General features: G+C 38.1%; 1 protein-coding gene across 2 annotated transcripts; it reads left to right on the top strand.

Annotated features, from left to right (window-relative positions):
* Positions 1–25276, top strand: flfl (serine/threonine-protein phosphatase 4 regulatory subunit 3 flfl). Of its 2 annotated transcripts, none has more exons than XM_067090216.1 (15): positions 1–1118; positions 9571–9730; positions 11326–11533; positions 12055–12198; positions 12504–12812; positions 14777–14947; positions 15399–15551; positions 15878–16039; positions 16842–17034; positions 18057–18257; positions 18789–18958; positions 19447–19601; positions 20432–20586; positions 20951–21102; positions 23010–25276. In XM_067090216.1, exons 2-15 carry the CDS (start codon positions 9636–9638, stop codon positions 23151–23153), a joined length of 2412 nt encoding a protein of 803 aa, XP_066946317.1. In that variant the 5' UTR covers positions 1–1118; positions 9571–9635; the 3' UTR covers positions 23154–25276. The 2 variants fall into 2 exon arrangements, with proteins under 2 accessions (XP_066946317.1, XP_066946318.1); XM_067090217.1 differs by having other exon boundaries at positions 197–1118; positions 20465–20586.
* Positions 25277–26362: the final 1086 nt, after the last annotated feature.

A 26362-nucleotide genomic window follows, 5' to 3' on the forward strand; every position in this document is an offset into this window, starting at 1 on the left:
TTGCTGGCGCGAGCGTGTTGGCGCCCTCGCCTCGCTCGCCCGCTCTTCTCCCGACGCCAATTCTTTCCTAGACCCCAAATCCTATCAAACAATCCTAATTAATAACAGGGAAACGAAGGAACCGCGACGTGAAAATAGAAGGAAAAAAAAAACACTTTGTACGCTGGCTTCGAATTTGGCGCGACGACTCGCTGGCGTGAGCGTGTGGAGAGGGCGGCCGTGCCTGTGGACCCCGTGGACTGTTATGGTTTAAATCCAACATGGCCGCCTCCTTCTTCTGTCGTCGCCACTGATGAGAGTGAGAGACAGAGCCCGATATTTATCCCCGCCGTGTTGACACACAGACGTCCGTGCGCGCGTGAATGAGAGAGGGAAAGAGAGGGAGAGCGCCGCACAGAGAGACAGGGACGCGCCTGCCCCGGGAAACGAAGGAGGAGGAGCAGAAGGACAAGCGAAGAGAGAGAGAGGGAGAGAGAGTTTGTGTGTGAGAGTGTGTGTCTTCTGTGATCTTTCTCTCTCCGTCGCCGTCGTCGCCGTCGCCGTCATATTATTATTCTCCTCTCCCTATCTATCTCTCTCTCGGTGGTTAAAGTCGCTCCTTCGGCAGGAGAGAGAGAGAAAGAGACCCCGAATGCCTCGTCGGGAGGAGGAGGAAGAAGTCGACAGCAGCAGCACCATCAGCAGCGGCCACCGCCGCCGCCGCCGCCGCTTCTCTTTGTGGTGTTGGTGAAAGGTTCCGCCGACGTTATTATCGTTATTCCCATTTATTCATCCCCCATTCCATTCGTCCTCTCTCTCTCGCACTTTCTCTCTCGCACTTTCTCTCCCACACGAACATGACCGGACCAGTGAAATAGAGTTGGAGTCGTCGAGTGAGAAACCCTCCCTCCCCCCTTTCTCTCTCTCCTGTTGTTGTCGCCCCCTTTCCTCTCCCCCCCTTCTGAAAGAAAAGAGAAAGAAGGAAAAGAGAAAGAGAGACTCCGTGAGGCCCAGTGACCACCAGTAAAATATGGGTTCCTCCTTCTGCGCCTTCTGCTGCTGCTGCTACTACTCCTCGTTCCTCGCCTTCGTCAGTATCGCCGCCACCAGCCCTGCGACGCCAAGGTGCTCTCGTCTTGGTGAGTATTTTTTTTTGGGGGGGTGTCGGTTTTTGGGTCAGGGGGGGGACCTTTAACCCCTTTTTTTGGGTTGGGGAAACGGTGGCCCCCCCCCGTAGGCCTATCGATAGTTACGACAGGTCCTCCGTCGGCGTAGGTCTATGGGAGCCAAGGTCAGGTTAAGCTAATTTCACTCTTAAAATAATTAATTTTAGTGCATAGGCCTCGACTAATTCCCCCCCCCCACATCTTAGTTTAATTAAAAAAAGATATAGGCCTAAAGTAGGCCTAGGTTACCTCAGGCCATCCGTACAGATGCATTGTGGGTAAATTAGTCCCGAGGCTTTAATACAATAGGTTTATCCTTCCTAGGTAATATCAGAATGGTGGGTCAAGGTTATCCTTATAATGCATCCCCATAGGCTAGAATAGGCCTACCCTATATCCTTTGCAAGTTGCAGGCTGCATTAGGCAAAGCCTACCATGACCTTAAGCTCTAGGTTAGGCTGCTTCTCTCTGCGGAGTCGAGGTTAGGTTAACGTGGCTTAAAAGCAGCAGGCTGGGTTAGGGCCACATCAGTAACCTACCCTAAGCCGCTTAGATCGTAAGTTGCCCGAAATGCGGACTGAGGTATACGGGAAGGTGGGCTTATCCTTGGTCAAAATACCCCAGGCTAGGCAAGTCTAGTCTTGTAGTCAGTTTGGTGACTATATAAAAATACGTTCAGTCTGAGGCTATAACGGAATGTGGTTTGTGATGTCGTAGTTATTTTGACGTGATTAAGGTGAAGCTGTGGTTTGTTTCCATTAGAAATGCTTTAATCCAACAATCAGGTTAAGTTCTCTCTTGGGAGATGGGTTCTTTTTTGGGGGGAGGGGTAGAAATGCAAATAGATCTAAGGGAAGAACAAGAATATGCAATAATTTAAATTTTCCCAGGGTAACCTTAACTTAGATTATCGGGGTTTATTTTAGGTGGATTAATTACGACCTTTTTTGGCTGCCTGGCCCTAAAGGTATGGCTTCTGTACTGACATTCCCCCCCCCCCTGTTATTTTGACAGGTGTGATAGGTTAATGAAGTATCTGCAGTTGAAATGAAAATGAGTCGGAGCCCCATTAAAAACTTAATGGAATATGGTAATCAGATTCCTATCAAAATATTTCAGAAAACCAGATCCACCCGATTTATAATAAGTGGCGTTAAAAAATGACCCATGAAATAAAATTTACGATTAGGCTACATCGGTGTTTAGCGTCCGGCCCAAAGACACAAGGGTAACCTACGTTACATAACACATGAAAAAGAATAAATGCTCTCACTATCACGGGTATAAGCTTTATTGGTGTTGACTGAGGAGAATTTATCTTCTTAATTGTGATACCAAGGAATTGTGGATTATTCAGTCACTCGCAACCGTCCCGTTTTCACTGCCACATATTTAATAATCATCACGAGCCTCCCCGCTTATAGGTCTTGGCCGAGATGGTGTAGGTCTCCCAACTCTCTTTGTTGAGCAAATCCCGGCTGACTTGGGTAATTCACGTTGGGAATATGGAAAAGACACGTCCAAGTCGTTTCCAATTCCTTCATTGGTATCTCATCTACATATGGAATCCTTGTTATTTTCCTAATAGTAGGATTTCACATTTTTGTGTGCCGTCCGACTCGCTGACATTCTTGCTTTATTCTAAAATCGGCAAAATCTCTCGGAATACTTTAGTATTCAGTTCCAGTCATTTCCAAGTGTTAGTGAGCCTCTGACCTTTATGTGATATGTCATTTTCAGTCTTCTCTTCAAATTCCATCTCACGAGAACCTGTGCTATAGATACCGTTATTCCAAAATATGTAGGAATGATATCTTTTCATCATATTTTCAGTACATTTATCTTAGCTTACCTCTGTAGATACATGATGCATCTTGCTAAAACAAGTTGTGTAAATCAAATCGTGTGCTGTTCTGCTGGTTGGGATTGCATCATCCGCTTGATTCAGAGCCTGTCAGCATTCCATTATTACTCTTAGTGTAAACCTTCTCTTCCATCACAAACTACTTTTTCCATCATAGGCTGAAATCCATGGAAAGGCAAATGTCAAAAGATGATAAATCATGTAACCTAAAACAAACAGCTATTCACTGCGAGTAAACCATATTGGACATGCAATATTCATTTAGCATCTGCTTTGCACAAGGGTAGTTTCATTTAGCCTATTTTTTTAACTGGAACACCATAGGGTTACAGAACCTTCCATGATATTGACTGTGGGCATTACTTGAGGTTCTTTGCACCATCCCTTGAACCCCAAGCTGCAACCCATTTCATTAATTTTACTGCTTCTCCATTCATATTCTCTTTCTTCCATCGTACTTCCCACCCTCTACTAACAATTGTTTCAAAGTGCAACAGCAAGGTTTTCCTCCTTTTACACCTTTAAACCCTTTTTACCCTCAATTTTTCTTTCGTTGCTGAATGACCTCATAGGTCCTAGCGCTTAGCCTTTGGCCTAAATTTTATATTCCATAAAAAGCCAATGGAGGGAGATTTCTGAATTCCTCACTCTACTGCAAAATGTCTAAACACAGATGTATGGTGTGCACAACTCCTGCCTTTTTATAACCAGCATGTTTATATCTGGTACACTTGATCAGATTCTTCAAGAATTTGAATAGTTTCTTCTCGACCAACATAAATCCAGTGACTCACTTGTCACCAAGTTTAATCAGGTCACCTTTCTTTGTTATCTTTCCTATGGCTTCTTATTACCTTTTATCAGGCTTCGTTTCTTTATTTCACTTTCTGCGATACAGTCGAGTTAGTTGGCATGGTGTCATTTCATTTTAAGCTGCAAAAAAGTCGACTGTGGGTTATCCTTAGGTTAGGCCTTGTCTCAGACCAGGTCTGTGCAACTGTGTCACTGTGTTAGTTGTAGAACCTTAGGTGACCATAAGGTTGGATAAATGCAATTTATTCTGGTACTTCTTGCACTAGCCCAACCCAAGTTACACTTGTGCCAAATGTTGGTAAATTTGTTATAAATTGCAGAGATATGGATGGCCTTTGACGCAGCAGTTGTAAGTGGTGTTTGTTTACACATGTTGTCAGAGTTATTGCTAATTACGGGAACATTCTTGGCGTGCACCGCTAGTGTGCTTCTCTGGCAATGCTGATTTTGAGAGTTGCTTTTGCTAAGAGCAGCCTGTGTACAGGAATGCATTCTGACTTCCCATTCTGAAACCTAACCTAACATGAGGTTCCATCCCCCCATGGAGAAACCATGAATTTCAAGCTGAAAATAAATGATCCCATTACCATAGTAAAGGATTTATAGCCAGTAGCATAACCCGTTTGGATCTAATCATAAGCACCCTGGACCCCCAATATGTGGCAGCCCCATGCCATCAGTTCTAGCCTAGGCATTTGTATTGTGGTTGATTTTTAGGAGATGTTATGTTAACGGGTACCAGGTTAGTGTAGCTTAGTTTTGGTTTAGGCGGTACCCAAAATCCTTAGAGCTCTGTCCGTCTGCTGTATACAAAGCTAACCTATACTAAGAAAGGTAGCTGGGATTCTGAATGTTTTGCAAATTGAGAGGGGATTGAGCATTGAAGAATGAGTATACAGAGTAACCTAACCTAATAATGTTAAGCCTGCTTGTCGAGCTTTCACTTTCAATGAACTGGCTCTGTTTAGACTCGCAGTGTGGGCTTTGGTCGTTGGAGTTAGTCTATATGACCATAGGTATATGAAAGCCGGCTTATTGGTCTTAGGTGCACGGAACTGTTTAGTATATGTGGTAATCCTTATTGTTGACATTTTGATTAGCTGTTAATATAAGCTAATGTAGGCAAGCAAGCTGTACAGCTTTTAATTACTATAGCTGGTATGTAAGGTTTGAGGCAGTTTCACATTAATTTCTATAGGTTATAACATACTTCGCTATAGCAGATCATTGCCCAGTTGATTTTTGGCTCGTTTTTGTGAAAAAGTGATTTAGTTATCATTTTTTTCTCTGCCAGTTGTAATGACAAGGCAGTGAAAATCATTTAAACCATTCAGCCTTTGCCTCTTCCTGAATTTAGTGGAATTTCCGAACTACTATATACTGTTTATTAATTACAGTGCTTTAGGAACCCCAGGTTTTCAGTGCTGAGTGTGTTGAAAATAATTGCAGGTGCGTTCTATTACCCCTCAAAAGCCGTTCCTCATTTTCTGAACAATGGCTGTATGTCATTCAGACAAATTGATTAGTCATCCCAAGTGGTCACACACACCTGTATAGGCTGTACTTTCACATAAATTGAAACTGGGCCATAATACCATGTATTTATTATCGAAACATTCTGGCCAGTGTTGCATCAGATGCATTGAATTTTGTGGAGTGTTTGTAAAGTAATACAAGAGACCAAATTATGTATGGAATTGGACGTTATGTAATGTGTACGTGTGTTAATGGCATTATTTTTAGATTTGTAATATACAGAACAATGCATAAATAAAGTGTGGAATGGTGTTATTTCCTGCATTTTTCTTTTTACAGGATATAGTGCTTTGTTTTGTAGATATTGTTCATATATAAACTTTTAAGGATTCACTGTGTTATTGTTGATTGATGAAATTCGTTATAACTTTGCAGAAAAAGCCAAATTACTTGCACCAGATTAAGGAAACACTTTATTAATACCTGATTATTGATGCTGGTTACTGCATTTTACAAAATGTCTTCATGGTACTCAGAAAAGTGTACAAGATAACCAGATTAACATTTTAATATTGAATTAATTCACGTTAACATACATGTGCTTAACTCAAATCTATAACTTTAACACCTGTATCATTTATGATAAAATTGTAGATAAACTGGACTTACACATCATTGTGAATTTGTTTCCCAGTATAGGCTACAAAATATTGAAAAGGGTCTATTGCATATAGATCATTCATCTACAACAGAAAGAGAATATTCAGTGAGGTAAAAGTTTCCCCACGTGATGTCATATTTGATCAATTTGATCAATTTGGTCGTATTGTCTCCTGTTGTAGTCAGAAGTATTTTGCTTCTTTTTGGCATGTGAGAGGATTATTAAAGGTTGTGGAAAAGGGATTAAAGACTGCTCGGTGGATTACAGTACAATTTCCATCCAAAATGTTGATTGTTTTTTCCATAAAGTAAAGGAAGTATAGTTTTGTAATATGTATGTACTGCCGGTTACTGTACTTACGTATCAGTTTTTGCGACAAAACATGAAGATACAGTTTGCCAGAGATTACTCTAGTAACTGTTTTCCACTCAAGAAATAGAGATTGCTATTTATGTAGAAGCAAACAGTGAGACAATCTGGAAGCATCCTCAAATAGTTTGGCGAGATGAGCTTGGAATTTTAATGTAGGCTGCATGTAGATGTGACCAAGGTCTCGCAAACGTATTCAAAGATTATACTCTGGAAGTCTTGATGATTTTTCTTTATTCACCTTGAAAGCTGGTGACTTCCTGTGCATTTAATAAATGCATGTTGCGTTTGTGGTAAAAGTGATGTTCTATAGGTAAAAGTGAATGGCAAAAGTTTGAGTGCGTTAACCTTTTCATACATTATACTGAATATTTTTATTGTGGTGGAATACTTTTTGTATGCAGCACTCAAGGCTAAAGTGGCAAGACTATATGTAAGCAATGAAAACGGGAAAAATAAAAAAAATTCAAGTTTTCCTTTAGGCATTCCATATGTCAACGTGAATACGAAGTTATAACAGAATTCCTGTGAGCTTTTTAAGATGGGCCTTCCCACAACCACTCCCACAGATTGAAGAGTGGTTTGTATTTGGTCAGCACAGTCATTTGTTCCAATAAATTACAGTATGTTTTATTGAAAGATTCTATCAGAATTGATTAATGGCTTTTTCCCAATTGACACTAGACAGTGAACAATATAATACATAATGTATATCATTTCAAACTCATTAATTGTCTGTACTACTTTGTTAGAAAGAAATATGATTATACTGCAGAATTTTCAAAGGTGTAATTCAAAGTGTTCATGATTTATTTTTACTTCAAAAAATACAATAAACATTACTAGGCGTTGTAAGCTCTGCAGAGGTTTTTACTGTTAAAGTACATCTCTGATGCCTGTGTTCAAGTGTCTGTGTATTATAGCATCGTTGAATCACTGTTCACAACAATCAGCCCAGCCTCGCAGAGAGGTAGTGCCGTCAGTGCACCTCACGCAGCGCTGTAGGCATTACTTAGGGTTCTTTGCTGCAACCCACTTTATTTCTCTTACTGTACCTCCATTAATATTCTCTTTTTCCATTTAGCTTAGCACCCTCTCCCAGCAATTGTTTTCCCCCTGTTACACCTTTCAGACCTTTCTACCATCAATTTCCCTTCCAATGCTGACTAACCTTATAGGTCCTAGCACAGGGCCTCTGGTCTAAATTCCATATTCCATAAATGGGCCCAGTGTCAAAATTTGAAACAGTAGGACCAGATTTCTAGGTATGTAACTGCATGACCCCATACACAAAATAAAATCTAGAAATTTCTTCCCAGCAGAACAAAAACCAGTGAATGGAACACCTTCACTTTTGCCATGGTACCTTATTTCAGGTGTACATGGGTCGTGAAATTTAAATTTGAATTTGTACAACACTAGTGGTTTAATTTGGCTTTATTAGAGTGCAAAAAAGGAGTTAATTTTCTTGTGGACATTGTAGCCTATATTACGCAAGGAGTGATAACAGGTTATAAGAGTTTAACTGTGAATTGGCCCAGGGCCAGGATTTTATCTTATATGAGCAAACAGGGATTCTGTAATGTTCATTTGTGTGTTTATTTTCTCCTATGCACATTTTTCCTCCTTCCTAGTGCAGCATTCTGTTCTGAGGTCAAATTGCCTTCACAATCAAAATTGCAGGCAGTTAAGGCTTCAGATATGAATGGTTACATTTGAGAATGTTCAGTACCCTGCCCAGTCTGTTTATAATTTCTGTTTGGGGATGATGTGTCTATCAAACCAGAGTCTGTCAACAGATTTTTTAGATTAATTCTAATCATGTTTCATTCTGTGATTGCAGTGCACGTCAGTATATTTTTTATATTGTAAATTCGTCTGTATTCTATATTAGTAGTTAATTTTCTGTCAGAGAAATTAAAAACCCTGAAAAATTGTATAATTGTACAGTCATACCTCTGTTCACAGTGGTTTTTCTCTCGAGTTCATGTTTGTTGGCAACTGTTATTTGCGTCATTATTGGTTTATTTGGTGCTTTCATTGCTTTTAAGTCAGTGGTTTTGTGTATTCTTTGCTTTCGTATGAAGAAGAATGTACACTTTTATCAAAATGCCTGCAAAAAGTTGGGATTATTGAGAAGGTTGTTTGTATTTCGATGTGACGATGCTGTTTGTGTCATTATAAACACAGATGGGGTGTCTAGGTTGTTTTTTTAAGATGGGTAATTCAAGTTTTTATTTTTTATTTTACTCGATTTGAATGTTTTGTAATCACTTACCAGTGCTTTGCGAGGTATGCAGTAGCATCTCAATTTGATAGACACTTTGGTGGAGCCGGGTTCTGACTTTCTTATAAGTAACAAATAGCCTGCATTTTAATATCGTTATAGATATCTTGAGCTAACAGCAATTCCACATTGTTCCTAAACAAAACTAACCTGTAATACTTTTACACTTAACATTCAGGTTAGGAGATTTGAAAATGTATGACCTTTAAAATGGTAGTCAAGCAAAAATTAGTGGTGAAAATGTGGCAGAGAGGCACAGAAGAAGTCCATTTAATTGAGATTCATTAAGTGGGGCTGTTCCTTTTCTATTTGCTATTTTATTCATTAGGGTATCACAGTACTTTGGAAATGAGATCGAGGGGTTCCCACCAAATTTACATACATTATGCAGTACTATAGAGTTGGGGAAATAGGTACCAGTAGGTGAAGTCAAGGGCAAGCCAACAATTGCCCAAGAGTTAACGACTTAATGGTCGAAGAAGGGCGTATTTAGAAAGCGACGTCGATGTGAAATGCCAGGAGAACTCTGTAGGAAAAGAAGCTTTTCATTTGCTTAGTCGTACAGCCTCACGATTTAAAGAAACATTGCATGTCATTAAGAGATTTATTATTACAGGCCCGTATGGGGCTAGTGCTGTGCGGTGCACTGTAGGCATTACTTAAGGTTCTTTGCAGCGTCCCTTGGGCCCCTAGCTGCAACCCCTTTCATTCCTTTTACTGTACCTCCTTTCATATTCTTCCTTGCATCTTACTTTCCATCCTCGTCAGACAAAAGTTTCACAGTGCAACTGTGAGGTTTTCCTTTTATTACACCTTTGTTGTAACCTTTTCCTCAACTCTTCTTTCAGCACTGAATGACCTCATGGGTCCCAGTGCCTTGTCAGTCTACATAAATTGTATACTGTATTGTCTTTTATGTATAATTACGGGTGTTAACAGATCTTGTTACTTTCAGATGTTGATAAGAATTGATGATCTCTAGCCGAGCCAAAAGCTGTGGGTGGGGTACACAGAGGAGACATGGCTGACAGAATGGCACGGCGCAGAGTGAAGTTGTATGCGCTGAACGCTGACCGTCAGTGGGATGACAGAGGCACAGGACACGTTACGTCTTCGTAAGTTTCCGACCTGGATTAGGTCTTTCAGAGCGTTGAAATGAAGTATAGTAAAGCATTTTTCATGTGGCTTGTTCTACGTGTAAATGCATTCAGTCAGGATTTTGTATTATGTGTCAATTCCCCTTTACCTTCTCTTACTTCCTAATGAGTACCATATTCTTTGGAAGTTTGAATTTAGTCAGTGGCCCCTGCAGGCTTGTTCCATATTAATAGGATTCATCTTTTTAATAATAATAATACGATGAATGCATGATGTAGACACCAGTAGTTTGAACATACATGGAAGTTCAGAAGTTTCAAAGTGTTATTTGTGTGATATCTTTAATACCCTTGAAGCAGAACTAAAGAAAAAGAGAAAATAATTATCTTGTACACAGATCAAATATTTTAATTAGTTTTGTTTTATTACTGTACTTGAAATTGATTTTGAAGTGTAAGTGAATCCAATTTTATTCACTTTCATCAACTGTGACCTGAAGAAACAAGGAGAATCTATATCAAAAAGGGGCCTTGAGAGATAAAGGGATAAGAAATGGATAGATTGGGATTAGAGATAGGTACTAGTTGTCCAATTTGGAGAACTAATTTCAGCGTAAAAAAAACTCAAAGCATTATATAAAAAATTTTTGGTAGTGTTAGGGGAAAAATGAGTGAAAGTGAATGTTTGGAAGTCAAATTTCATGTTTACTGTTTAGATCACACCATCAGAATCATGGTACCAGGCTTCCGTTGAAGGAATTTTGGCCCATTGGTACCAGTCTCGTTTTGTTTATGAATTGTTGAGTGCTTGAAAATAACTGAACATTTCCTGCTCTAGTTACTCAGTTTAAATGAATCTTTTCTCTTAAGCTAGTAAAAGATTTTCTTTTGCATAATGTTTTGAAGGTTGAAAGGACTTAAATTATGAGATGTCTCTTTTCGTCAAAGTTGCAAGGCAGCGTAGCTTTTCAAAGTTCAAGAACCATATTGGTGTAATTGTAAACTGGTTATCATCGTGGGATTATGACACACCTGTGGATGTGGTGGGATTAAAGGTATTGGTATTTTTCAAGATAATGTTACGATACAATTTGTAGTTACTTGTAAAGCCCAGGGCTTGAGTGTAGTAGGTCGTTTTTTTCTGCGTGTACGACTGGTAGAGTCATTTTGTTGCTGTTTTCCTTGTGGTTTAGTTCAGAAGACTTTTTTAATGGTTATTATGCTTTAAATGGGAGGCATCATACTTACTGTTCTGTGGCAAATGACAAGTTTGTTTAGTGTTCCATCATGTTTAGTGAAGGGAGTGTCTCCCAAATTGTTCCCTGTAAGGGGGGGTAGTGCCATCAGCGCTTAAAGTTCTTTGCAGCGTCCCTTCAGCCCCTTTCATTCCTATTACTGTACCTCTGGTCATACCCTCTTTCTTCCATCTTACTTTCCACCCTCATCCAACAATTGTTTCAAAGTGCAACTGCAAGATTTTCTGCCCGTTACACCTTGAAAACAACCTTTGCTCTCAATTTTCCTTGCAGCGCCGAATGACCTCATAGCTCCCAGCATTTGGCATCAGTGCTGAATCCCATATTCCAATCCCTAATTGTCTGTTTCTGTTTCAGGTACGTGGAAAGACTAAAGGGCATGTCCCTCTTGGTGCGTGCAGAGTCAGATGGTTCTCTACTTTTGGAATCCAGAATACAGGCAGACACTGCATATCAGAAGCAACAAGGAACGCTAATCGTGTGGTCAGAGGGGGAGAACTTTGATCTTGCTCTAAGCTTTCAGGAAAAGGCTGGCTGTGATGAAATTTGGGAGAAAATTTGTCAGGTAGGTTATCAGATATCACTACTGTCTCATTTTGAGTTATTTTTGAGTCTTCTCGTTACCAAGACATCCTTTATTCCTCAAACTGAAAGTTGAAGCGGAGATGCATTTTGTTATTACCTTAAAGTAATTCTTCCTGTATTTTAAAATGTTGCTCACATTGTTATCTATTTATTAATTTGCTAACTTATTTTTTCTTTTCTTTTCTGATAATTGATGTCATCTTTCTCTCTTTCCTATTACCTTGTTACTTCTTTCAAATGAACACCATATTCTTTGGAAGCTTGAATTTCAAGTCAATAGCCCGTGTGGGCTTGTTCCATATGAATAGGGTTCATCTCCTGTTTGATAATAATAATAATAATGATAACTATTGTAAATGTGTTTTTTATTTGTCAAAAAGGCAAGGCTTTTTGTTTTTGTTTTGAAATTTTTTGTTGTACAGTAAAGTCATCATTTGTAAAAACATTGTGATAATGTCAGTGTAGAATATTATGGCATATTAATTTATTTTCTATGTACAGGTACAAGGAAAGGACCCCAGTGTAGATATTACTCAAGATATCGTAGAGGAAAGCGAAGATGAAAGGTTTGATGATGTGTCGGACACTAATCCTTGGGTAGAACTACCTCCTTGTGAAATAGGCCGGTTAGAAGACATTAATGAGGTGGGTTTGCCCATGCCAAGTCCTTTTGTAGTCTTAAGTCAGCTGTTTGTTTATCAAGAATGGAAATAATTGAAGAAATATGGTTGTAGCTTTAAAGAAAATAATTTGTCTGGTCCCTTTTGTAGTTTTGAATGTGTTGTGTTTGTTAAAATTAGGAACATGGGAAGAAATATTATGATTATAACTTTAAAAGCAATTTGTCAGCTGCTTTTTGCAGAATTTAGTGCAATGGTTTCTTGTTTAAGCATGGAAATATTGGAAGAAATATGATTGTGACTTTCAAAGCATTAATTTGTCTATTTCAGGTCATTAGTAATTGTTTACATTCTCCTGTAAGACGAGAAAAGTTGGCGATAGCACTGGAAAATGAAGGTTACATTAAGAAGCTCGTCTCTGTGTTTCACACCTGTGAAGATTTGGAAAACATGGAGGGTCTTCACCTTTTGTACGAGATCTTCAAAAATGTTTTCCTGCTCAACAAAAATGCCCTTTTTGAAATCATGTTTGCCGACGACACAATCTTTGATGTTGTTGGGTGCTTAGAATATGATCCATCCTCTCCGTACCCTAAAAGACACAGACAGTATTTGAAAAGTATAGCAAAGTTCAAAGAGGTGAGTTTTAGTGGGCAGTGTAAAAATCATAGAATAATTGTACCGGAAAGTTGTGTTTTAAAGTCAAGTTCCGTAAGATATTTATAGGACTGTAAGATTGTTAGCCTCGCTTCAGTTTTGTAACCTTTTGCGACATGATTTGGTAGTGCCCTGCGCTTGTGAAGACTGTGTTACATCATGACCACTCATAAAAGGAAATATTATATACCAAACTACCTGTATGTAAAGAAAATATGGTTACTCTTCAAGTGGTATTAATCCACCAACCCATCGGTATATGTCAACAATGTTTTAGCATTATAGGCTATTGAATATCCTCTATTTACATAAGCGTATCAGTCGGTATAAATTGGCAAAGGTGGTTATGTGGGTAACAAAGTATAGTAAATTAAAACTGTTGCTATATGCAGTAAACCACATTTAGTTCGTGCAAGAAGTTCACAACAATTGCAGTACAGTTCAGAATTTGTGTACTGTACATTATAACTATTAGATGCTGACTGTGGCCATCTTATTCGTCACTTAGTGACCTGCTCTGAAGTCATGTTTGTGATGAATCTACATCTAGCAACTTACACTGCTGGTTGTGACATCTAAGCACCTCTATAAATGCAATTGTTGGAGATCATTATGGTAAATTTTATTGTGAGGAAAGTGAATAAACAGGTAACAATACTAAACCATCGTACATGCAGGGTGAAGTGAACATTGCCACCTTACATTTGTACAAAAATTCCAAGGAGTAATGGTTAAGGGTAAAGTCTGTGGCTTGTACGTGAATGTCACAGGGAAAGTTGCATACCAAACAGTTTTGTACTGAGAGTAAAGTGCACATGTTTATCTTTCACCTGTGTGCAGAAACTCCCACGAGTGAGGTTTAATGTGAAATGCTAGTATGGTATGGCTGTGCAAACAAAAAATCACATACTAAACTTTTTATATGTAGGATGAGGTTTTCATTTTCATTTTTTAATGTCAAAACCTGTCAAGTGATGTTTGTACATTTGTGGAGGCTGATATTCAAATGTTTGTGCTATTCTAGCAAACTTAATTTCCTTTGGTAACTATTTTTCATTTGCTTGCAACAATCTGTTTTCAAGAGAAACATTTACTGTAACCTGGATTCAACTGTGCAGTATAATCCTGCAGTTTCCACAACATGCAATACCTAGCTTACTCCTAGTACCTTTAGTCTTAACTCTTTGTTCTGTCTTGCCTTGAGGTGGTTCCCTCACCTTTGTCCACCTGGCTGTCTAACTACTTATTCCTACTTTGATGTTAATGTTTAAGTCTTAATTTAAGAAGTATATCTATGGGGTTGGCCTGGGAAATCTTGACATTTTACTGCGTAACATTTCTGCACTTTCATCAATAATGTTACTTTTAGAGCATGGCCAACCCATAATATGCTCTACAGTAGCAACCATGAGGGGCCTTTTTAAGGGGTTCAGCTGACATTGCTTATTGGTTTTAGCAGAATAAATGTATGCAAGTAACAGAGAAACTATTTTCAAGTGTTTTTTCATACATGCCAGAGTTAGTTCTAGCAAATGTTGCAGGGGTTGTGGGTTTGAGCCTCAGTTGAAGGGGAAAATCTGTGAATAATTTTTGGTCCCCAAGATCTGCAGTCTAATTGTATCACTAGTTCAAAGTTAGTAACTCCCCACCTCTCATAATTGTTTGCTAGATTGATGGTTTTTCTTATTCAAATGTCATCAAGTTTTGTGAAAGGATGTATAATGTTTAAATTGGGCTCATTGCAGTTGTAGGTACAGTGGTAGTATGATATATGAATATGAAAATATGAGACCAAAATGTGAGAGAGTATTTTTGTATAATATTGTTTGATTGAAAGTTTAAATAAATGTGATCATAACTTCCTGGATGTTTAATCTGACTGATATCTATCTTAGAATGTTCAGCATTCTATGTGTATTCCTAGTAATGATTTTATCTGTTTATAGGTTATACCCATTGAGAATAGTGAGTTGTTAAGTAAAATTCACCAGACCTACCGAGTGCAATATATTCAAGATGTAGTCCTCCCTACTCCAGCTGTTTTTGAAGAGAACATGTTGTCAACTTTATCGTCTTTTATCTTCTTCAACAAAGTTGAGATTGTCTCTCTTATACAGGTATGTTGGGCTGGAATATTTGATGTACAGTGTTCTTGCCATTTTTGCCTTGTTATAAAAAAGAAGTCACATAAATTTATAGTTGCTGTGGCTCAGTTGCATAGTCTTGAAGCATCTAGTGTAGGTTGATTTAATTCCATTTCTTTTGCATGATCTTTGAGTCTCATGATTACATTCATCCTTACCCGTAGGTGGTTAAAGGGCATCAGTGTACCTTAGCATTGCACTATAGATATTACTTAAGGTCCTTTGCAGCGTCCATCTTACATTCCACCTTCTCTTAAGAATTGTTTTTACCATGCATCTGGGAGGTTTTCCTCCTGTTATACCACTAAACCTTTTTACATTCAATTTCCCTCTCAGCACTGAATGCGTAGATTTTATATTCCATTCCATTCCATATATTCCCTGGGTAATTTACAGATGATTAATGTTTTGTTTTCCATTGCAGGAGGATGAACGATTTCTAAGCGAGTTGTTTCACCAGTTGGGCGTCGATGAAGATATCCCGATGGAGAAACGAAGGGATCTTGTCCTTTTTCTGAAGGAGTTCTGTACCTTTTCGCAAACCCTCCAGCCCACCAGTAGGGAGCAGTTCTTCAAGGTATTGGTTTGGAAAATGCTTCCAACTTTATATGAGGTGGTTTTGTTGTCAGATACTTCAGCCATTATAATGAAAATGGGTTCCAGCCTTGCTGCTATAAAGCCTAAGGAATGAATTATATTTATATATTTGGTTTTGCCTTTTAAGTTTTATCAGGAATCATACAGATATCCAAGTTTGCATTTCAAGAAACCCCTTCCTTTTGGGTTGTAAATTTTCGATAAAGAGTAAATGATCAATATCTCATAAATTAGAAACTTACCACCTCTCATTTACTGCAGAACTGTGTAATGGAGTTCCAATCTAAGTCACATTTATGATTTCAGACGTTATCCAGCTTAGGAGTTCTATCTGCCTTGGAAATCACTCTGGGATTAGATGATCCTGTGATCAAGTCTGCCTCCATAGATATTCTCAGCTTCATAGTAGAGTTTTCTCCTTCTATGGTGAGAGAGTACATGATGCAGCAACAGCTGAAAACTGAAGAGGTAAGGGATGATTTGCACCTGTAGAGGTGGGAAGATGGTCTGTAGGATCCATCTTTCCCACCACATAAAACATCAGCTTAGAAAGGTTTTGATAATAGTAAAACAAGTGTAAGAACATTTCCTTTTCTTTCCTTTATGTATTTCTTTGTTTTCCTCCCTACATGATGTTGAGTGGTATGTTTTATCACATCGTTAGGTCAAAATTCTGTTAGGTTGATTTTTCTGTGATTTATTATCCAGCTGCTATGTTATGATAAGCAGGATCCTTTGTGTTGCTATGTGTTAGCTGTCATTGATCAGTTTCATGAAGAGGTCTACCTTTAATGTATTAACACTTTAGATATTGCGTTGATGTTAATGAGAAGTCATAATTTAGATGGTGTATGTATGTCTATTCGTATCGCACTGATTTTGGAACAGGAAGGAGAAAGTAATAATTGCAACAGTTGCATTGATGTTGATGGAAGAATCTTTTTATGAGACTTTCTTTGGAGGAATTTCTGTAATTACAACTTTGTAGTACTGTATAAATATAGAGGTTAACTGGGTTTTGTATTGCATTGTATTTGTTGGGTCAAATTCAAAGATGTACCTATTGATTTTAGTACTTGAGATGGTCCAAAAAATCAGAACTAGCGAGTAATTTTCATCTCGTAAAAGAACAAATCTGTTAGGTGAACATCAAGTTCCCTACTTCATTATTAGCGTATTTAGGAACCAATCTAGCAGATTATTACAATGAAGGTATGAATTGTCCTCGGTCAATTAACCCCCTTCTCACTCTCTCTCTCCCACATTTCAGGAGCAGTATTTGCTAAACATCATCATTGAACAGATGGTGGTCGACTCAGATCCTGAAATGGGTGGTGCTGTGCAGCTGATGGGGATCCTGCGCATACTCATCGATCCCGAGAACATGATGGCGGCCGTCACAAAGTCTGAGCGGGCAGATTTCCTCACCTTTTTTTATAAACACTCCATGCATTACCTTGTTGGTAAGGGCTGTTATGTTCCTAGTTGTCACCTAGGGGTTTGTTATGATTTGCTTTTTCATTTAAAGTCAAGTAAAGTTTTCTTGTTTTATCAGTGGGTCTATTATGATTTGCTTTTTCATTTTAAGTATATTGAAGTTTTGTCATTTTCACCAAGGGGTGTATTATGATTGTTGCTTTTTCATTTTAAGTATATTGAAGTTTTGTCGTTTTCACCAAGGGGTCTATTATGATTGTTGCTTTTTCATTTTAAGTATATCGAAGTTTTGTCATTTTCACCGAGGGTTCTATTATGATTGTTGCGTCATCTTTTTAAGGAAAGTGGAGTTTGTTTCTGTACAGAGGAGTTTGACATAGTTTTGTATGTTCAACAACAACTTTAGCTGGTTAGAGAAAATGTTTTTCGTTTGTAGAGTTGCATTGAAAAGATTTTTGTGTGGGGAGACAACTTTTCATATTGAAAGGATCATTTCAGTTGTTGAAAAACTGAGTAAAAAGGATAAAACCCTTAACATTTTAAAATAAAGATTACACCTTTAATTTATGCATTATAAAATTGCTTAGCTAGGCAATGAAGTTTTTAAGGTTTGTTAATAGTGGATGCAGTTGTCATTTAACTGTTTGCTGTCAGTTATAAGGGTTGCCATGAGTTTTCTTAGCATATGTAAATGACTGGTCAATCCTGATTTTATAGAAGGAACTGCACCATCTGTTTTGTAGTTACACTGTTTCAAAATTTCAAGTTCATAAAATAAAACTTAGAAAGGTGAAATTATTACTATTGTAGGTTGTCAAAGGTTTCCAGAAATAGTGGCAGTGAATTGATTGTACTGCAGTTCTTGATATGGAATCACAGTAAGCATTAATAAATATTAGATCAGTGTAAAAGAGGGGGGGTGTTTGTCACAGAATGTAGAACTATAATAGAAGTCTTGTATTTGTAAATATTAGTCGTCATTTGTAAAACATGATAAGCCCAACGTGTTTTTCTCCGTCGAAAGTAATCAAACAATTCCCCCCGCCAGCGCCGCTACTGTCCAATACGGTCGGAGATGAGGTTGGTCGAGAAGATTATCCGTCTGCACAGCTTCTGGCATTAATTTTGGAGCTGCTTGCATTTTGTGTAGAACATCACACCTACTATATCAAAAACTACATAGTCCAACGTGATCTGCTCAAACGCATCCTGGTTCTAATGAAGTCCAAACACACATTCCTCGTACTCAGTAAGTCCATTGTATTAACCTAATGAATTTATTCAGTAGGTTTTTATTGGAATTTAATGGCTCTCAAAGAATTTTCACTCTATCTCTTTTTCAACTTCATCGAGAATTTTGTTCTGAATATATCTGCTAATTGCATGGCATTTTTTTTCTCTCTCTCTCTTTTGCATATTACAATTTCTGTTTAATTTTAATCCCTGTAAGAGACCAGCGCCATCAGTGGACCTCATTCGGTGCACTGTAGGCATTACGTAGGGTTTTTTGCAGCACCCCTTCAGCCCGGAGCTGCGACCCTTTCCATTCCTTTTACTTTTACTGTACCTCTGTTCATATTCTCTTTCTTCCATCTCCCTCTCCTAACTGCAAGGTTTTCCTCCTGTTACACCTTTCAGACCTTTTTACAGTCAATTTACGCTTCAGTGTTAAATGACCTCATATGTCCTAGCGGTAGTCCTTTGGCCTTGTATTCTATGTAATTTGAATTAAATTGTTCAGTAGGATCTCTGTACTAATCGACAACTGATTCATTTCCAGGTGCATTAAGGTTTATGAGAAAAATCATTGGTCTGCGGGATGACTTCTACAACCGTCACATTGTCAACTCAAATCTCTTCGCGCCCGTGGTAGATGCATTTGTCCGAAATAATGGGAGATATAATCTCCTGGACTCAGCTATCATTGAAATGTTTGAGTACATCAAAGTGGTGAGTGTCAAACATGCTTCATAGTATTAAATAACGTATGATTTATTTGGAAAGCGTTTGAAAACACTTGGGAAATCTTTTCAATTGAAAATCTCCTTTTAAGAATCATTCACCCATCTATTAAGATGATGATTTGCTGGGAAATTATAGACAAATATTTGCATTTATTATTCTTTTTGAACTTTGTGTTCTTAATTTAGATTTGGATCAATAAGCAGTATAGGAAAGAAAATTTGCATCAGAAGTCATGATATGGGCATTGGAATAGCATTCATTTGTAATTTTGAATAAAACTGTAATTCCTGGGTCGTCAGTAGCTTGAAGGAGTTGAGAATGACAGGTATTTGGAGATTAAATTGCAATAATTGGAAGGCCTAAAATTTATTACTGTAGATTTATTCATGGTCTTAGTGACCTGAGCAATAACAGTGGTTGAAATTTCTCACCGTAAAGGATTTGTGGTAAGGAACTTCTTTTTTCAATTGCAGGAAGATATAAAGTCCCTTTGGATGAGTGTGGTAGAGAAGTTTGGGGAAGTTTTGTCTCGGGTTGATTACGTTCAGACCTTCAATGCCCTCCGCATGCGGTATGAACAGCACCAAGACAGACTGAAAGATAGAGAGAGAAGTACTTCGTTGGATGGGTACGTACAATTCTGACCTTTGTCCTGTTATATTGTTGTAAATTAGTTGAGCTTGGTTACTGAGGACATTTCCAGAGGCTCGTGGAACTCTCCTGAAAGATGTAAATTGGGGAAAAAGTTTTACGAGGTTGGACAGCCAAGTAGGAAGAAACTAAAGGGAAGGGATGCTGTGAAGAACATGTTGTACTTCCAAACTCAACAGACCAGTTTATTGGTATGACTGCCTTCCAGTGATAAGCAGTTTAGAAATATAAAACAGTTTTCAGGGGAAAATTACATCATTCTACACCGTATTTTAAAATGAAAAAATTTTTCAGTTTCCAAGACAGTAATTTGAGAATTATTCATGGGGTAGCCACATTGAAAGTTGAGAGCTACTGCTCATTGTGTAAGTTGACATGAGTTCTGCCTGTTTGCGAATAACTTTGAGATAGGATAGCACTTTTTTATTTTCTAATGGGTAATGTTTTATAGAGCATTTGCGTACTAGCAGCTTCAGTTAATGGCGTTTCGGTGTTACGGCACTTGCCTAACGATGTCATTAATCAGATTTTCGGTACTGTTAAGTGGGGATTTCCGAGCCAATTTCGGGCTAACTGCACCAATATCCAGTTAATGGCAGGGATTTCGGCACTATTATCGCCGATTTCCAGTTAGTGGCGCTTGTCCCGGGATGGAACCCCCTGCCCTTAACCGGGGACTGCATGTATTAAAATTGCATTGTCTTGTGTATGTGAAAAAATATTAAGATGTATATATTAAAGATAATACGAAACCAGAATTGAAAAGGGTTTCATGTCATTATGTACAATTACGTACAATCTTTACAGGATTGGTGGTGTTGTTCGTGGGGCGCGATTTAGAAGAGACGTCCGCGACCTAGATGAAGAGGAGGAGATATGGTTCAACAACGACGAAGAGGAGATCGAAGAAGCAGAGGGTTTATCTGTTCTTCCTACCAGAGAAACAGGCCTTCCAACAGTAGGTCAGTATCATTCATGATTTATCCCTGTAGGGAGGTATTGTTGTCAGTGCACCTCATGCGATACACTGTAGCATATTCTCTTTCTTGAGTTACTTTCCGCCTTCTCAGAACAATTATTTCGTGGTGCAACTGTGTGATTTTCATCCTGTTACACCTTTTGAACCTTTTCACTCCCAATTTCCCAGTCAGCACTGAATGACCTCTTAAGTCCCAGTGCTCGGCCTTCATGTTCCATCAATGATTTTGTCGCTTGTCATCATTGCCAGTTTCTTTGCAATTTAATTCACGTGGAAGAAGATTGACGATAATTAGGAAAAGCTTTTTTAAAATGTTATTTATAATTCCCTCTCGTCTCCTTTTTCAGAAAAAGCCGAGAAGGAGAATGGGGCTAGTAAAATGTTAGGTGCCACAGCAAAGCAGGCTTTACTATTGAATAATGGCAACAAAGATAATAACAATACTGCCTCTCCTCTCTCACCAGAGAGCAACAAGTCCCCCGTCCCAACGCGCAAGAAGGTAACTTTTGTCTTCTTTTGTTTTGTGTATTTTTAGAAACACTACGCTCTTTTCTATTTAAATTATGAGTTTTGTGTTCACTAATCTTTTTTTGGTAGCATGCTGTGAATAATAAAATTTAGGGGTTTAAGGCCATTTGATGAACACTAGCAGAGAAAGTAAACATTAACCAGTAAAAGCTAAAAGATTAAAACATTGCTTTTTCATGTATACAGACTGCATGTTTTTCACCACCATTGCCAAGCCTCTGGATATGTATCCAAAAAAACCTAAAAGGGATCGTTGGGGCAGAGTTAACTCCCCCATTAGTCCTTATTTATTGTCTGCGCAACACAAATAGTGGATTTGCAATGTGATGGAATGTTCGTCACATATTTCTTGTAACAACATTCAGTAATAAGTTTGAAGTTGCGCAGACAAAATCGTCACTGTCTTATTCATAATAGCTGAGCATTGGGGTAGTGAAGGCTTGTGGTATTTCCACTTTGAAATCAGACATTACTTACAGTTATTTGTCAGTGGGAAAAGGATTATTTTTTTTTTTTTATAGTCTGAAATCAGACATTACTTACAGTTATTTGTCAGTGGGAAAAGGATTATTTTTTTTTAATAGTCTGCCTACTATTTTATTTCGTATTCTGCAATATAACTTAATCATCACAAGTGGTGTATGTCATTCAATACAGTAATTCTAGTTACTCATCAGATTTAAAGTTAGTGACAGGTAAAACTGCATCGTATATCAGTTGATAGCAATTTACAATCTCCCCTTCAGTTACGTAGAGCGTTTGTATCTTTTACCGGAACACAAGGCTGTTCATAAGTAAATCAGGAATGTTAGGAAAATTAACCAATTGAGGAATACTCTGAGCTCTGTCATGTCTAAGAAATTTGTGTTAATTATTCACGCAGTGAGTGAAGCTGCCTTTGCTTTTGAGCATCAAGTCGTGTTGTTCTTCAGTTTGATTATTATAACAGGTTTTTTATTTATCAGAACAGTTGTCAAATTAATCTGAATTTTATCAATACACTTCAGAACAGTCTTTTAGGAGTTGAATGTGTATGTTTTACTGTTAGTTGAAAGTTTATGCTTCCAGCTGTGTTCTTACATCTGTAACCATGGTATTAGTAGAACAAGTGGGCAGAATTTGGGGGAAATAAGGCTCATGTATTTCTTTGGTAACTGATATGTTAGGAGAAATCTGCTTAGGTTTAACACTTTGTTTTATGAAGGAGAAATCTGTGTACGTTTAAGTTTTGATTTATGAAGACCATCTCTGCTCAGAAGACATTATGTCCAATAATGGTAGTGAATAGAGTGAATGTATATACTCTACCAAGATTCAGAAGATTCAGTGCTCCAATTTAAACTGAAAAATATTGTGAACACAAATTTAGGATCTTCAGGAGTTCATTAGTTCATAGCCATCAACATGTTTAGGGGCATTGGTAGATGTATATGTCAAGAATGGGTGATTTGGTCATGGGTATTGATTCACCATCATCATCATCATTGTAGATGTTTTTACATCAGTTTTTCCTTTTAAGGGGTTAGGTTTGAAAAGATTTCTCACCATTCTCTATCCTGGCCAATTTGCTTGAGATCCCACAAGGTCTAGGTTTCACCTTAGAAAGTGAATAGGAACTACATTAGTATTTGAAGTGTGCAAAAAATTTATCAGTTAATATTATTTTTAAATGCATTTTGAGTTGAAAGTGCTGTCGAAGCCTTACTAGGTTTTCCATTTGAAATGTTGTTAATTTCCATCTATAAATGTCCATGACCCTGTGATCAAGTCGAGGTATGTTATTATTGAAGTCATTAATAGACATTAAGGTTTCCCTTTTCCTGCGTGGCATGATGTGTAGAACTGAATTTCACTGGAAGAACCTTTTTTGTCTTGCAGGTAAGTTTAGTTGCATACGACGAGAATTCAGATGAGGAGGAGGAAGACGAAGAAGAGACTGGTGAGGAAGACCAAGAGGAGGATGAAGAGGAGGAGGATGCCAGTGTTCCGTCTGCAAAGAGACCCCGACTGGGCAGTGATTGAGAGTGTATGAGTGGTTGAGTTCAGCAGTCAGCTAACTTGGAGCCTGGCTGTGGTGCAGTGGGCAAGGCAAAGTAGCACCAAAGGTATTTGCCCACGTTGTTCAACCATCTGACCTCAGAAAGGTTTGTTAGTGTTGGTGGGTGTTTGCTCGTACTTGGTACCCGCGTTTTGTGATGGCCGCCACCCATGACGACAGCCTGAAGGGCAGCACTGCCAACAGCCCAGCCAAGCTGTACCCACTGCCCACCCACTCACCTGTGTATATAGCCCGCACAATGCCTCCTCACACCCATGTGTACAAATCCTTCTGTATATGTGAGCTATCAAGAGCTGTGGGCCCAACTGGACCCATACTACTGTGACCAAGAAGTAATGGACATTTTAATGGAATATTTTTATATAGTGTAAAATTGTTATTGACAGTGTTTAGTACTAGTGTGTGTGCTGAGGGCCATGATTTGGTAGCAAAGGCCCACACTGAAACAGCAGCATCAGGAAGATCACGCAACAGACATGTGAGGGAGGCACTGCCAGCCTTTCTCGATTTGCTCCTGTGCATTGGGCGTGGTCATATCACTTGTGTGCAGGCGGACCACGTTGAGGGGTTGCAAGTTCGTAACCTGATGTGGTCCATCCTCCCTATATATTGGGTATTTTACCCTGACAGTAGTGAGGGGCCTTACAAATATTGGCTATTTTTGGTCGAGACAAAAAGGGCCTCATCTAAGCTAAAATGTGACAGGGCCTGATAGCTTCCAGGCCTGCTCTCCTCTGGAATGTTCCCATATACTGCGGGTATGCAGCTAAGTAAATCTCAGTATATGGCTAATATAGTTTTATTTTAAGGGACGACCATCACAATCAGCTGAGGGCCGTTGGCACCTCAAGGGGAGCAAGTTTGGTAGTAGTATTGGCAACTGCAGATGGTAACACAGAAATGCATTTACAATCATTAGCACTCATGTCATTCACCTCATACCTCGATTTTCTACGTCTTGAATCATTCTTTCTATGATCATCTTGTCAGCTGAGGAAAAGTGAAAGTTATGGTATGTCATTTGGGACCATGTGTTTTCTTTCCTTACGTTTGTTCGCTAATTAACCGTTAGCAATACTCATTGTGTTATTTTTCTTGGAACACAGGTACTGTATTTGATTTTCACAAGAAATGTTCGTTATGTTCTCAGAGTACCTTGAAGTTGTGCCAGTAGATTGCTTTTTATGAGGACTTGGGTATTTCGGCAGTATTTTGTTGATTTTTTGGGGAGAATAATTTAATATTGGAAGGAATGGATTTTAGTTTTTTCTTTTAAGTACATATTAATACTGGCTATTATTGTGTTGCATTGGAATATTTCCTGTTTGACTTCATTTCAGTCATTATGTATCTAAATCTAATGAAACAACTATATTGGTGTTTGTGCTGAATTTATTTTGATCCAGTTCACAGTTCAACGAATATTACCAAACATCACATATATTTTCCAGAGTAACAATATAATCTTACCATTTTTCTAATATTAAGCAGTTATCCTTTTTTATTTTGATACCTGTAAACCAGTATTAAAAGACTTCAAATTTAAAAAAAGTAGTAATTTAGAATTGTTCATTGACCAGTGGTTACACGATTGTATGCAAACGTGTCTTCATCCATTTGTATTTTGACCTGTGAGAAATTTATCATTAGTCACATTTTGTATGTAAATGATTTGATTCGTATTATTTTGATTTCTATCTTTCTCTCTCTCTCTCTCTCTTTCTCTCTCTCTCTCAAACATCCGTGCTTATGGAGATGTGTTGGTGACCTTATTTCCCCTTTTTGAATATTTAGTTCACAATCATCAATCACCATCTTCATCATCATCATCTTCATCACCCACCATCATTGTCATTTCGTCATTAGCTTCATCACACACCATTTTTGCATCATCTCATTGTTATCACAGCAGCACACACAGTTCGTACGTTGTCTTCTAAGAAACTGTCAGTCTTTGTTATAAAGCATGAGGCCTGTTTTGTAGAAAAACAAAATATACAGAAATACTGTATAAAATGGGGATAATTTTTAACATTTTATGTTATACCCGAGGTTAATCTACTGAAGAAAAAAAACAGATGAATGATATGTTGTTTGATTTTGCCCTGTGTACATTATAAATACATTGTTATCAATTTCTTACAGCTTTCTAGTAGAATATTAACAGCACTGCTGTCTTGTGGCATCAGTCTTCAAGTCGACTTACTCTCCAGAAGAGAAAGTCATCAGATGAAAAGACTAAATATTGGGACAATACTGATTCTGTCATCATGCAAGCCAAAGTGTTATCCTTTATGTCGAGTAAGTTAACTTAGTGTGTTTTGCAGAACAGTGTTTCCATGTACAGGTATACAATCATAATTGCTGAACTCTATCCATTAAGATTTTGTTTTATTGGTGACATATTAATAATGATTTCATTGTCATGTTCTGTTCACCCAAATCAAGGGCACAGTAAATTGGCAAAGCAATTTTTCAGCCAATTTTAATAGTTTCTGTGGTTACCAAAGGCTTAAGTCTGATCAAGCACATTCCAAACTGATTGTTATCCTGTTTGAAGTTACCATAACAACAGGTTTGACAGCTGTAAATGGTTCCATGACAATCTGAGAATTTTTAGTTTGAGTAATACACTTAGCACTGTTCAGTTTGTTGAAATATTATGGCTCACTAAAGTGGTTTTAGCCCTTACTATTGCTTTTAAATGTTACCATCTTGACCACTTGATTGTATGCTTAGTAGTAAATAAGTCCAATTGCTGGTGAAATGGCTAGTAGATGACCCGCGATCTTGAAGTGTGTTATCCGGATATGGTATACTATTGCTGTTCTTATAATATACTAATTCACTGAGAGCAGATCGAAGACTGGACAAGCCAGAAACTAGTTACCAGTGAAGACTGTTTAAAATAGTAGTGTTAGAAAATCTCAGTTCTTTAGTTGTGGAGGACCATTAAACTTTGCTTGGTGACTGTCAAAGTGCAAAACACATTGTTTATTTTGAGTATTTTATATCAATGGGCGAAGAAGTAATGTATTAAAAATATTAAAGAACAAAATACATAAATAGGTGACTGACTACATGCTAAAATCAGTCAATACCGGACAGGATCACAGCAGGTGATTCAGCAAATAAAGTTACATTAGTTATGTAACCGTCATAATGAAATATA

Source organism: Macrobrachium rosenbergii, chromosome 47 (assembly GCF_040412425.1).
Source record: "Macrobrachium rosenbergii isolate ZJJX-2024 chromosome 47, ASM4041242v1, whole genome shotgun sequence".
Lineage (NCBI taxonomy): Eukaryota > Metazoa > Arthropoda > Malacostraca > Decapoda > Palaemonidae > Macrobrachium > Macrobrachium rosenbergii.

Coding starts and splice junctions, on each gene's coding strand:
- flfl (XM_067090216.1), top strand. CDS start 9,636: ATGGCTGACAGAATGGCACGGCGCAGAGTGAAGTTGTATGCGCTGAAC. Junction 12,813..14,776: donor GTATAGCAAAGTTCAAAGAG/GTGAGTTTTAGT, acceptor ATCTGTTTATAG/GTTATACCCATTGAGAATAG. Junction 16,040..16,841: donor AACAGCTGAAAACTGAAGAG/GTAAGGGATGAT, acceptor CCCACATTTCAG/GAGCAGTATTTGCTAAACAT.